General features: G+C 36.2%; 1 protein-coding gene across 2 annotated transcripts in view; it reads right to left on the minus strand.

Annotated features, from left to right (window-relative positions):
• Positions 1-13,739, minus strand: part of RABGAP1L (RAB GTPase activating protein 1-like) — a 240,134-nt gene that overhangs the window by 107,982 nt on the left and 118,413 nt on the right. For both annotated transcript variants that reach the window (XM_009892860.1, XM_009892861.1), the window contains exon 13: positions 8,978-9,091. In XM_009892860.1, the coding sequence (XP_009891162.1) occupies positions 8,978-9,091 (114 nt within the window). The remainder of the gene's footprint in view (positions 1-8,977; positions 9,092-13,739) is intronic.

Below are 13,739 nucleotides of genomic sequence, written 5' to 3' on the forward strand. Positions count from 1 at the left end.
TAAAATCAAGATTGTAAATTCACTGAATGGAAGCACAGAGAGACTGAATAAACAATGTCAGGTATGCTGGGGAACCAAACCCACGTGGGTCTATCGTACAGAATTTTGAAGGCGGCTAAGCTGCCTCTTCAAAAGCTAAGAATTGTGACTCAAAAAGAGATGTGACTCCTTTCCAGCCAACAGCATTAACATAATTGCAAATAATTTCTGCCAGAAATGTTGGAATGAAGGCCAAAATACATTTAAAGTCTTTAAACCACCCTTCCTTTCTCATTCTGATGGGCAAAAACTAAGAAAGAAATATTTATTAGGAATTCTGCAACAATTCCGTAAGAGATTTCTATAAAGAATATAACCTGAGCATTCCTTTAAAAGTCACTTTTTATAACCAACTCATCCATACATTTTGTAATACATTTGTAGCTTTGTGAAAAACTGAACTGTCACTTACAGCTCTTTGCCATTTGTCTATATTGCTTATCATTCTTTTGAAGTATTTTAGATTGTATTAGTTAGAATCTGAGTGAAAATAATCCCAATCCGCTGCTCAGTTTCAGTGGCCAAGCAAATACAAGAGACTAGGCACATAAATTATTGAAAAAAAATAATTAATGAACCATTACAATCTGGTTACTAGTTTAAACCAGCTCTAGCCACAAAAATAACTCCAGAAGCGTACAACAGCAGACAAAAAACTTTGAACTGGAAAAAAAGGATGATGTTTTGTGTGAAAAAAGTGAATTTAAAATTACTCCTAGCTACTAAGTACTGAATTAACAGAAATTACTTTCAACACTTAAATTAATATCACATATGACTAATTAGAACCATCTACTGGTTAATCATCATCATCATCGTGAGTCTTTATCTATTTGTTCCCAAAATCTATCAGTTTATGGATGCCTAATACTTTATTTCCGTAGCATTCTTAAAAGTGGTATGATTTCTGCTTTTGAAAGGCCAGCTCCATTTAGAAACAGATATGCAGAATTATAAATTATCAATCTGATTTGTGATTTCTTCATATTATATAAAACCACTTCTATTTTCCTATGAAAAACTCCAGGCTGAAAAATTAATAGCAAATTACCAACCCATGAGGGTTCCTTCTGTTGTGAGAAGCATTATTAGCACAATAGCTAATAATTTGCTGAAAACAGCAATAAATTCATTCAAACGAGTTTTAAAATAACTATTGAGAAATCAACACACTGGAGCAAATAAACTGCCTCCAAAACTGACATAGATTAAAAAGTAAAGAAAGTTACCAGAAATAAAAAGATATTCCTTTTGAGATTGTTAAAGAAGTTGAAATTATGGCAAAAGAGGGAAAATGGGGAGGGTGCAAAAAAAAGCCTCACTCTGCATGTTAAATATAAAAATCTGAAGGAAGACCAAGAAATGTTCTCATAATCAACTTCCTAAACACATTACAACTAATAATAAATCCATTTCAAACACATCCAGAGCAGGAAGGCAAAGCCTCTACTTGGAAAATATATGATCAAGGTAGAAAAGTTGTATTTAAACTATAGCAGAAAATCCACATGAACTTTCCTTGTGTCTGTTTTATTACAGAGAATCACAGGGGTTCTCATCCTGCTGGAACCATTTCTAACAGGGGATGTGTTGAAGGATCTGTCTCCAACTGAGTATCAGAAGAGATAATAAATTAAAAGGAATAAAACCACTAAAAATTTATTAAGAACAAATGGTATTCACCAAAAATCTTGGGGGGGGGGCTGATAAACCATTAATTGGCTGATTAAATCAGAAGAATAGATGACAAATTTGAAACATTTGTAAAAAGAGGCAATCCATAGAACTACAAATCAACAAGTACTGGATAATTTGGTCTAAAAAAAAAACATTTCAAATTAATTAGTGCACACATATACATAGTATATAAAAGAGAAAAATGTCTGAGGGCCTCAGGAAAAGGATGTCATTATTAACAAATCTTTGAAGCAACTAAGAGTTATGAAAAAAAAAAAAAACTAAGTGCTTGACCTGTTTGCTTTTTGAAATTAATTTCCACTAGGTGCTTCTCCAAAATCTGATCTTCACAAGCAGCTGTTATCAGATACATAGATACTAACCTTCAGTTCTGCATGAGAATGAGATCAAACTGATAAAGATTCTGCTATTAAGTCAAAGCATCATAATGCTGGCAACTAAAGATTTATTTTTCAACAAAGTCTCTAAAATCTACATGATTTCACTGTATTTGCCCAAAGCAAAGAGATTTTTGAAGCCTTATGCATATTACATTTCCAATTATACTTTTTTATTTTTAAGTAACCTTTGGGACATGATATTGCTGAAATATAATGTAATTAACCAAAAGAGTCTTAAAAATAAGGATGCTGCCTACAGATACCACCAAAATATCATATTACTAACCAAAGATCTAAGATTAATTATTTAAGATTTCTCCTTTTAAGGGACTGAGGAGCATTAACTTTGTTTTTCCACATGAAATATGAAAACAAAGCAAAATCCCAAATCCCCTATTGCCACTGCAGTCATTGTAACTTTGTAATTTCAAGAGAATGGGATTTTTCCCTCATGACAACCTGCAACAACGTTGCCAGTTTTAAGTTATTATTTTCTTAAGCTCTTGGGGAATGTCCAATCAGAACTCTCCAGTTAACTGAGATTTAAAATATTCTCTGTCTCATAAATGGGACTTAATGAAGATTCTGCCCTGAAGCCTACTTTCATTCATTTTAACTAAACGAAGATCTCACCTACAGAATTAAAACACCTTTTTAATAGTTATCTGTCTTCTAAACAGAAGAACTACTGTGCAGTTATTAGTACAACCTCATTAGAAAGTGAATAATTTGGAAGCAACAGAGTCTCCTCAAATAAAGTCAATGATAGAGAACCACCTGCATGTTGGTAAAGTGAATGAAGAATCCAGAGATGGACAGAAATTCTTCTCTGAAATAATTACTGGAGGAAAATCTCCCAAGATCAGGCTCCTCTACTTACTTGGATTTTTTTAGATCTACAGCACTTGAAAGACAAATGGTCAGGTTGCTGATTTGAATTTAAAGCCTCAGATTTGGTGTTCTGCAACGACTGTATATGAGTCCCAAGAGTTTTCAAAAGGAGAATGAGCAGGGAGTAAGTCTCAAATTCCATAATGAAATGTTTTTCATCATTTTGCATTGTCATAAGCATGAAAACGACTGCTTATATTTGCTGAAGATTCAAATGTACTTAAAACAAGATGCAAAACACTAACTAGCAAATATCACTGTACAATCACGTTGCCAACTTGCCTTTACTTAGTAACTCAATGACATTAGAAACTAAACATTACAATTACATTGGAAACTAGAGAGCTCATGAATAATATTTCACTAGTGGCTGCCTTATACGAAGGTTTTACATTTGCCAGAGCTTTCATTCCCTGACACAAACTTCACAGCAGTGCAGAGGAAAAGGTATCAGCAGAGGCTCTACAGATCTTCATCTCTCATCTACAGGAACGGTATCTCTCTTGTCAGTAATAATGTTTCCTGGCACAGGAAACGCTCACTGTTCTGAAAAAGCGACAGGCGCACTGGCACAATGCTTGTTAACAGCCCTAAGAGATATCCAGCATCTGTGTCCCAAGAAAAAGGAAAATGCAACAGGAATTGAAATGCAAGTTTTCTGGGGGAGAATTACAAGCCTGATCTGCCCTTGTTACTTAACTTTGCGTTGCTAGCGAAATGATAGAAATCATCTAGGGAATCTACTCAACGTTTGATACAGACACACATCTCTGCTGAAGTCCATTTTAGTAGAGTTAAAAGACTTCCACAGTGTCTGAAAAACAGACTGTCTCAAGCAAACACCTATACTTTGATGCAGACTTCTCACACAACAAGGTATATCACGACGTGCTTGGTTGATGAATAATTTTAGTGGTAGCAAAATGTAAAACTCCATACCTAAATTTATTATAAGGCTAACAGTCTGAAAGGAATAATATTGCTATGACTGCAGCATTTAGGATGTATCGCATTATACAAGGAATTTCTGTGTTAACTGAAAACTATTTTTAGAAACCAGTTACTCATTTATTGAGTATCAGGGAGAGGCACGTGTATGTTATACAATATGCTGCCTCCAGAGCTATAAGGGCCGAGAGAAAGAAGTCTTCACATTTATTCAGGCAGGCCTCCGAACATACTAAGACTTTACTCTCTTTCCAGCATTCAAGATTCACAATCCTGACCTTTTCACTAGTGCCGTCTCAGCAGAAACCCCATATGCAAGAACAGTACTACTGCTTCCTTGCTGAGCACAGATGCACAGAGAAGGAACCTTATTAATATGTAAATGGAAGAAGACAAGATAACATTAAAAATCCTTTGCATGAAACAATGACAACAGTATTTACTAAAATTGCTCTTCAACCCAGGAGCAAAGAAAATAAACAACTAAAAATAGATGAAAAATAATTCTTAACTGATTCTGTTTATGCTCCTATGTTTATTCTAAAATTGGCAAATAGACTCCTATAGGAAAGAAAGAGATCTGCTCTCTGACAGATAATTAAACCGAAGTGGACAAATACTGAAACTTTCCATTTGTAAATTTAAGGAGATACTAAGGATTGAAAATGTGGAAGAATACGTGCATGCTGAGAAGAGGTGATCATCCGAAAAAAGATGCTGCAATGAAATGGAAATGAAAATGTAAAAAAAGGATGAAAGTTAGACAATCAGCTTACAGGACAGCACTAAGCAGCAGTTCTGCCATGCTGAAGGATAAGCCAAAGAGTAATCCATCATTCACAGCTTATCACAGTATAGAAGCTACTGGTCACAGAAGAGCAACTCAAAGACATTTTCACATTTCAATTATACAGCAAAGAAAGCCAAAACCCCCCATATTGGAGCCCGTTCAGTATTAGCTTTGTTAGGAAAACAGTTTATTATTCCCTTTACTAATGCGGGTACCAACAAACAGACAGACATTGGAACGATGACTAAAACAGACTGTTTTGTTTCACAGTAAACCAGCTATCACACTGATCCTGCACGTAAACCCTTCAGGCAAGTATGACTGGGATTAGGAAAAAAACTACAAATTTGATCAACCAAGGAGATAAGTATTTAATAAATAAATATGTCATGATACAAATGATTCATAGCCTTCCATAATGCCCTTGTTTACTGGAAAACACTAACACCAACTTTGAATCTCTGAAAAGTAATTCAACCATTTTCAGAAAAACAGGAAAACATTTTGTCTATTTTCCAAGTGTGTCCAGTAAGAACGCGCACCTGGCTAACCTGATTGATTTCCCTGCAACATGCTCCCTTTCTCTTATTAAAGTCACAGTGGTTGGTTGTCGAACAGGAGTTACTTTAATCCGAAAATTAGCGAAAACACATCTCACGTTAAATTCTGCACTGCATACACTCCAAACAGTTGAGAGGACTATTTCTGCCAAGTGCTTTGATTCCCTGGAGCATCGAGCTGTTAACTACATATGCACACATGGAAGTAGGTCAAGAGTACTATTCTGTTATGCATTGTAATGCAGAGAATGAGCTCTTTAAATACAGCTAGAATTCACATAGTATTTAAACAGAAAGTGTGCAAGAAACAGAACTATCTTCCCAAAGATGTTTGCTCTGTGCAAATCTAGCTTATGTGAATCTAGCTCAAGTGAAATCTCCAAGCAGCATCTGGAACTCTTTTCATTCCTTATTACCATTGTCAGCCTTAAGGTTTATTTTTAGATACTTTGTCACATAAATGTTCTGCAACTGAAAAAGTTTCCATCTTTCCTGATTTCCTACTGTTCTGAAGAAGAGATTAAGAGAGAGAACTAAAACTGACAGACCCGTTAAAATGAGGCAGTGAGCTTTTAATGGCTTTCCTTTTTATCTGACAGCTCAGATCATCTCTCATTTCAGTGGGGCATGAAGAAAATGCTCTTCAGCTTTTTACCCTCCCACTTGAGGACAGACCTTTTCTAGCCTTATTCAATAATCCCATACTTCAAATATCTTGCTTTCATGTTAGAAGAAGGGCATGAGTGCACAGCACCTCTGATAAAAGTTATTCTGGAAATATAAAACAGCCACAATGTTACTCTCAACACTGGTTTTTAGTTTGTTGTTGTTGTGGAATGATAGGTTTAAAGGCAAATTAATTAGCTTTTGACAATACTTCTCTAAAACTCTCCACATCAATCATAAACTCAAGGTCTAGTTGAACGCAGCCATAGCCAGGTCATTTGTAGAACAGAGCACAGCCATTTAAGAAAACAGCTTAACGATGAAGGAAAAGGAGCTGCCTAGGAATGTGCACAGCAGTTGCATCTAATCTCCATACTGGCAAGTAAGTAGAAACTGTCAAGAACAAAATCAGTAAACTTATGAATAATTCAATGTTGAAGATCGGATATGGTTGTTCTTCCAGGAAGCAATGTTTCCCAAATCCTTCTTTGAACCAAGAAGCGCATAAAAGAATGAGGTAGTCAACAGAGTCTACTAGGATTTTTAGAAAGCCTTCAACAAGATGCGTTCCCAAAGGCTTTTTAGGGAACTAAGCTGCCACAGAAGGTCCTCTTATGCACTCAAATAACTGATTAAAGGATAGAAAGCAAAAGGTAGGAATAAACAGTCAGTTCTCACCTACAGAATGAGGGTGAGGTCACTCACAGAACCTTACAGAACGACATGCTAGGGCTGATGCTGTTGAAAATATTCACAAATCATCACACAAATCAGAACACATAAAAATAGCATAGTAACAAAGTCTGCTGATAAAACAAAGCTGTTCAAAGCAGTAAATTAAAAGCTGCCTGCAAAGATGCTGTGCAGAATGTGTTCATATTAAAAGAAAGTGGCAAAGTGGCAGAGGTCACTCAACTCTAGATAAATACAAAATGCTTCAAGCAGTCTTCAACTTGATGTACACACTGACATGCCTCTGATCTAGATACTTCAAGAAACCAATATCTGCAGCAACTTTCTCTGCAGGAGCAGTGGAGGCCTTGAGAACACAGAAGGCTCCCAGCTTTGGAAGACAAGTAGAATTCTTCACCTTCACTACACAAAACCTGGGAAGGTCTGAAATCTCTGCCTCTGTGAAGCTGCCTGCTAGGCAGATAATTCCTCAAAGTCGCTTCTAGTTCAGACAGATTCATTCCTTTATCTTCTCTTTATTAAACAAAATAGACTGAGATACTCATTCATGAGAAAGAGTTTCTTCACAAAGTATGTTCCCAAATCTTTTCATCATCCTCATGGAACTTCTACAGGTTCTTTCCAATGCAGAAGTAGTCACAGGACACAGTAAGCAAAAGCAGCTGCAGCAGCTGTAAAATACTGAGTTACTCAAGTCATCCTATTCCTACACAAGATTCACCTATCTATACATCCTTTAACACCTCATTATTTACCATTCCATTTTTCTCTGTGTCATCAAGATATATTTATCAGAAATGATTCTTCTGTTTCTTTTAGGTGACTAACCAGAGTACATCGAATGAACAAATGATGCTCATGACACTTTGTTTGAAATACATTTATTCAGTGCTGATGTTTAGTAACCTGCCAACTAGCCAGTTTTTAATTCTTTAATGTGTACCTTGTTCATGTTCTAGTTTGTCCAGCATTTATACTTTTTTTTTGCATTGCGGACTACACGATCTACAGAATTTTGATAAAATTACCTTCACCAATGAAACCTGTATTTTTAATTTTTTTTGTATTAGCTTGTCAAGATCTATTTTCAGTAAACTCATAGGCATTCATTATAACGTACTTCTCACATTTAATTCTTGATAAGCTGAATGCTATTCCATCATTTTTCACTTAACTGATATCAAACTGACAAGTCCATAATTACCTGCATTGTCCTAGTTATTCTTTTCAAAGATTGGCACAGGAACTGTTTTCTTGTAGCCCTCTAGAGCCCGCCAAGATTAGTGAGAAATCAATATAATTGGTTCAAAGTTCTCTCTGTGCCTTCATTTTTTACTTTTTTTTTTTAATGTGAATTATTCATGACAATGAACTTCAATATATGTAACCTAAGCAGCTATATTTAACAGTTGTCCAAATTATTGTTTGAATAGGAGCCTGTACTACCATAGAATATAACCAGGGAACAAGAGTATGTATCATTATACCCCAAAGGCAGGACACTCTTTTCTGTTTGTTATGACAACTCAATCATGTCTGTCTATTAATCACCTGGAGGTGGAAACAGAGTAAAAAGGAAAAGGAAGGGAAGTGGAAATGGTTACGTCGAAGGCAATCATTTATTCTACATGTCGGAAAAAATGTAGAATGAAAACTGCCTGCCAAAAACACAATAAAATGTGCAACTGACAGCCAGAGAATTACCTATCTACCTGCACTATTCTAACTTCTGGATCTCTCCTGAGCAACAACAATCTGTCTGTACAAGCTGAACAAATCTATTCATTTAGTACATCAACTTCCCCATGTGCAAACTAGAAAAAAATAGATTTTTCTTTGATCAGAGGTGATCTGAGAGCTATGAGTGAAAAGCTATACACACGCATTGCTTGTGGAAAGGTCAGCTGACTTGTTCTCTAGATAATTATCTAAAAACGTTCTTGCCCAACCTCACAGCAGAGCTTGCTCTGAGGATTTTCTCTTCCTCTGCAAACCTCTCTACCAGCAGAGCAAAAAAGTTCTACTACGCCACGCTTCTACTGAAGCAGACCTCTGATACCCAATTGCCCATTAGTAAAGCTAGCTTGAGCCTCGCTCTTCGCATATGCATCTCAGGAAATACAAAAAGCAAGGTTATAAAAAGTACTTCAGGATATTCAGTACTGCAGAAACATTACACTCTCTACATGCATTCTAAATAAAGCTTTAACATCTTATTGATTAGCGACTTGGATCAGAACGGGGTTAGTAGGGCAAAATACAGTCATAGCAAAATATAGAACACACTTAAAAATTCAGAGTACTGACTGTACCTTACAGATTTTGTATAGAGATTCCTGACCGTCTCCTTCTGTATCTTTGAAATAATCATGTGCTGGAAATGTACGATGAATATCTCGTGTAATGACACTCTCTTGAGCAGAATCCTGTAAAGAAGAAATAAAAATCCCAAAGTATTAACCTGGTAACAATGTAATTAAACATAACAGAACGTAAAAGTCTATGTGCAGTCAACAAGGACATATTAGATAACTGCTTTACTGACTCATCCCCTAAAAATGCTTTGAGAAGAAACTGAAAATCCTCTAGTCTCATATGCAGCAATAATTTGACAGTTTAACAAGAGCAACATAGCATGTTTTCTGTCCTTCAGGCTTACAGTTCAACTTCAAAACTCACAGGAAATGACTAGTTATTTAATTGTAGGTGCATTTTTACCACAGAACATATGTTTACTGTATTTCTCTAGCAGTACAAAAAGAAAAGAAAAGAAAAGAAAATTAGACTCTCTCTCTCTTGCAAGCTCAGAGGTATTAAATTAAAATGTGTATCAATCTACCATAAAAACTGTGTTAATTATAAATTAGAACTTTTACTTAGAAGTGTTCAAAGTTTACCATTAAGTGGTCTCTAAAAGAACAAAAACAGAAGTCCCAGAAAATGCTGTATTTTCAGATAAATCCCATACCTTTGCCTCCTACCATCTCCAGTTCAATTACATTTTTACATTGACTAGCAACCATGGATGAGTTCAGGTGCCAAAACATTGTTGTCAAATGGCATTTTAGAAGCCCAAAGAAAACATTCCCTGGTAAGCAGTTGCTGCTGCAGAAGGATACAAGTCAGCTCTAAGTGCTGCATCATCTCTGTAAGCTCTATGTGGATGATCTGCACATCCAAAGACAGCTAAATGCCCACGTTTAGGCAGCTGAGTTGTTCCCTAGACATACCTAGCTCTGTAGATAAGAAGCAATTGCTTATGATCCTGCATTTCTATAAAAAGATGGAAATCATTGCAATCAGACCTGAAAACCACCACTGTGTGTATAAGAAAGTGGTATCAAAATGTCAAAGCTGGAACTACAACAGTGAATCAATTACCTTCAGGTTCCAGTTACCCTCAGTATGAGATAGTACCTTAGGCTGGTAAATATCAAACAGTGCTTTTCTCTATTACCTTTGTAACCCTGAAGGAAAAACCAACTGAATCCTCACCTGCAACTTAGAAAATAAATCCTTTATAAATACTTTTACCTTGAAAACAAAATATGTCTGTTATAGAAAAGCTTCTAAACCCTCAGATTGCAGTTTGTAATCCAGGACTCTCCATAAAAAAGCTTCTTTACACCTGCTGGAGTCAGCAACCATGTAATCTCCTGAATTTAGGCAGTTTCCTAATCTCATAAAACCTCTATGGTAAGCCTATGCCATACTGTAATGCAGCTGCCTGTGAGGGCTTAGCGAAAAGTCCACAGCAATTCCCAAACTACAGTTTCCTTTTGGGCCCCTCCATAACCAATACACACAACAACATCACCCTGGGCTGTATCAGAGCTACCTCAGAGATGAACACCCATTGTTGTACTTATCCATTCACTTCAATGGCAGCTAAGGAAATAGCTATAGTCGCAACTTGCATAAACATCACTTTAAATTTAAATGCTTTCTAACAGCACTCAGTTGAGTATCACAGATAAGTAAAAAAAAACCAAACACTTGTGGGTTTTTTTTGTAAAATCTGATTTTCTTCTATTCTCATGTGTCTTCTTGTTTCCTTTGATTCTCTCAACACTCCATTCTGAACTGTGGCTTCATCTTGCCTCCACATCCCTCTCTGCCCTCAGCACAATCATCCAGTTCTTGCACATAGAAGTCTTCTACCTTCTCTCTCAAATCTCTCCCTAAAGTTCACAGCTTCTCTGAATCTTTGCCATCATTAATTTATCTATTTATGACTCCTAATTTTCAGTAATCTCAGCTGTTGCTTTCCCTTTGCTTGACAATAACATCTTTACTATGAGACAATAACACAATCTGTATTTTGTAAAATACCAGGCATATTGTTATGTGCTAAGAAAAGGAAAACTTAAAAAAGAGGTGATGTTATTACACTAACTGGTACTGCTGGAGACAATAAAGACACTTTCATGCTTTCACCAGGTTACCATCATATTTTCCAGGATATGTAAGCATCATGCAACTATTAGCAACCAAAACTAACCACACCGTCCAAATCACATGCAACAAAACACAGAATAATAATAAAAATTTAATAAGCAGTTCTCTAATCAGACGTATTTAATAAGTATTTTCATTTACATGGCTTTCAAACATAAGAGAAGCTAAATAATTGCATTCTTCCTCCCAGATTGATCTGATGATATAGTTACACTGTGAGGAAATGCCTTAAACAGCATTTAAGATCCACCAGTACAGCACAGTTACCGAGTCCATTATAAAAATCTGTTACGTTAAATCTTCAACACAAATTTGAAAAGATCCAGGCATTTTAAAGAAAGTTACGGGAAGGCCACCACATCCAGCACATACATCACTTTTCTGTCAAGCAGGGAGATTGTGTTTGACTTCCCTCTATTTCTGTGTTTTCTTGAACTGAGGTGCCAACATATAATTGAGCACATAGAAGTTGACAAGATAGATGTCCAGGATAGGACCAAAAAATATTTGTGTAAAGGCCCAAATGCAAATTCATTTCTACTGAGTTAAAAGGAGCCTGAAGCACAGTCTTCATTCAGCACTATTAACAACAGATGCTTCTAAAAAACTAGAGGAAAACAATTAAATGGACCCAAAATAAAATCTAAGCTGAAAGACAGAATTAACTCCTTCTCAAAAGACAACATCCATCCGAGATACAATAAACTCATAGTCTAAGAGAAACGAGAAATAAGCCCAGAGTGAAGATCAGTGTAGAAGTACTTCTTAAAATACGTTAAAAACATTCTGGTTGAGTTTGTTGTCAGTGCTGTTCTCAGGAGTACCACAGCAGATGAGTTTACGGTTACCCTAATTCATGTTTTCAGAGGCTTTTTATTCTTCTGAAAGCCATGATTAGTTAATTTCTTATGAAAAAAAGCTAAGGTGAAATGGCTATCAAAGCACTCGAGAGTTTTAATGATCTTTCTCGCTTCTAATAATCATTTCTGTGCTGCCAACTCAGAGAAACAATATTCTACTGAGAAAAAGAATTATCTTCATATGTCAACTCTATGACAGCTGACATCCTACTGAACAAGCTCTGTACTCTGTGAGTAGTCTCACTTCTAAAACAGCTAAACTTCTGCAACCGTAAAGCAACTGTACTGGGATACTAACTGCTTGACATTGCTGCCATTTTAAACTATTAGGATGCTGCTGAATGTGGACATTTGATGCCAGAACGCAGACTGACACAGAAATACAGAAGAGAACAGAAAACTGTTTATATTAAATGAATGTTAAAAGAAACTTAAGGGTGCATAGGCACTCAAAATTAAGACATAGAGCACAATCCTATGCATGTACATCAGGAATTATTTTTTAACTAAGAACATTTCACAGACTCTCCAAAAAGAACCTCTGCTCATTTGTCATCCTGAGTGTACCCATTCTGGTGAAGATTTACGTATGGTTAAGGAGTAGAAGAGACTCCTGTAGGTAGGGCCTTGTTTCCTTTGTCATAGGAACTGGAGGACAAGTATGGTATGAGCCAAAAGAATGTAATAAAGAAAGAAAAATCTCTTGGGTCATAACGTCTCTGTGCTGTGTTAAGACTCAGATCCTTTCCCCACTTCTGCTCCAAAGTTCTTATGTGAAACCAGGCACATCACCTACGCAAAAAATTCCAAGAGCGGTCACCTGCGTTTTTGTTACTATACAGCTGCCTCTATTACAGCTGTCAACTCAATATGAAGAAATGCAGAATTACTTAAAGTTGCAGTTAAAGAAATACAAGAGTTTTCTGTGAATACTAAAAATAATGATAATAAAGCAGGTCACGGGTGTCTCAAACCTGGCATTCAAACTGAGCAGTACTTCTGACCTCAATCTCCTTGTGCTCTATTTCCTTGGTTAATAATAATTCCCCATCTCAGTAGGGTGTTACGAAAATCAATTAACATCTGAAGCACTGAAATACTGTAGTGATACAGTCCTACAGAAATGCTGAAAAGGAAAATAATAACTTCATCCTCAAATCCTGATCTGAATGGCATACAGTAAGGCACTCAGTTACACAATGAAAAATAATAAAGGGGAAGAAAACAAACAAAAAAAGAAACAACAAAAATACTTGCTCATTAGATAAGTACTACTCCTTCTGCACACAACAAGGCAGAGATCCCGGGAAGAAGACAACCCAAACCCACAGAACAATGTGTGATCTAGAAGATATCATTATGCATATGAGTAGGCAATTTTCATAATGTATTTCTTAACTTCCAAAGGCTTATCTCTAATCTTATTTAAACTCCGTCAAGTTTGTTTTTAACACATACATTTACATGGGAAAACAGTATGATTTGTATGTGCTGGAGACTCGGTACAAGTTCACCTGACAGGACCCATTTAAAAGGTCTGCATCTCTGGTGAGGTTCAAACAGCTGATTTTGCATCAAATTGTCCTGCCCATGCTTCATCTGTTCACTAGCTAAAAATAGCCAGTATCAAGAGTACCAAGGAAAGTAAGAAAAGAAAAAAAAAATATCAAAATGGGCTTTCAACATCTAAAATGACCATGCCCTGGAAATCTACTGTGTCATGCTCCTTCAGGATTAGATTCTGACATTTTTCTAC

This window comes from Charadrius vociferus, unplaced genomic scaffold, assembly GCF_000708025.1.
Source record: "Charadrius vociferus isolate BGI_N301 unplaced genomic scaffold, ASM70802v2 scaffold39, whole genome shotgun sequence".
NCBI lineage: Eukaryota > Metazoa > Chordata > Aves > Charadriiformes > Charadriidae > Charadrius > Charadrius vociferus.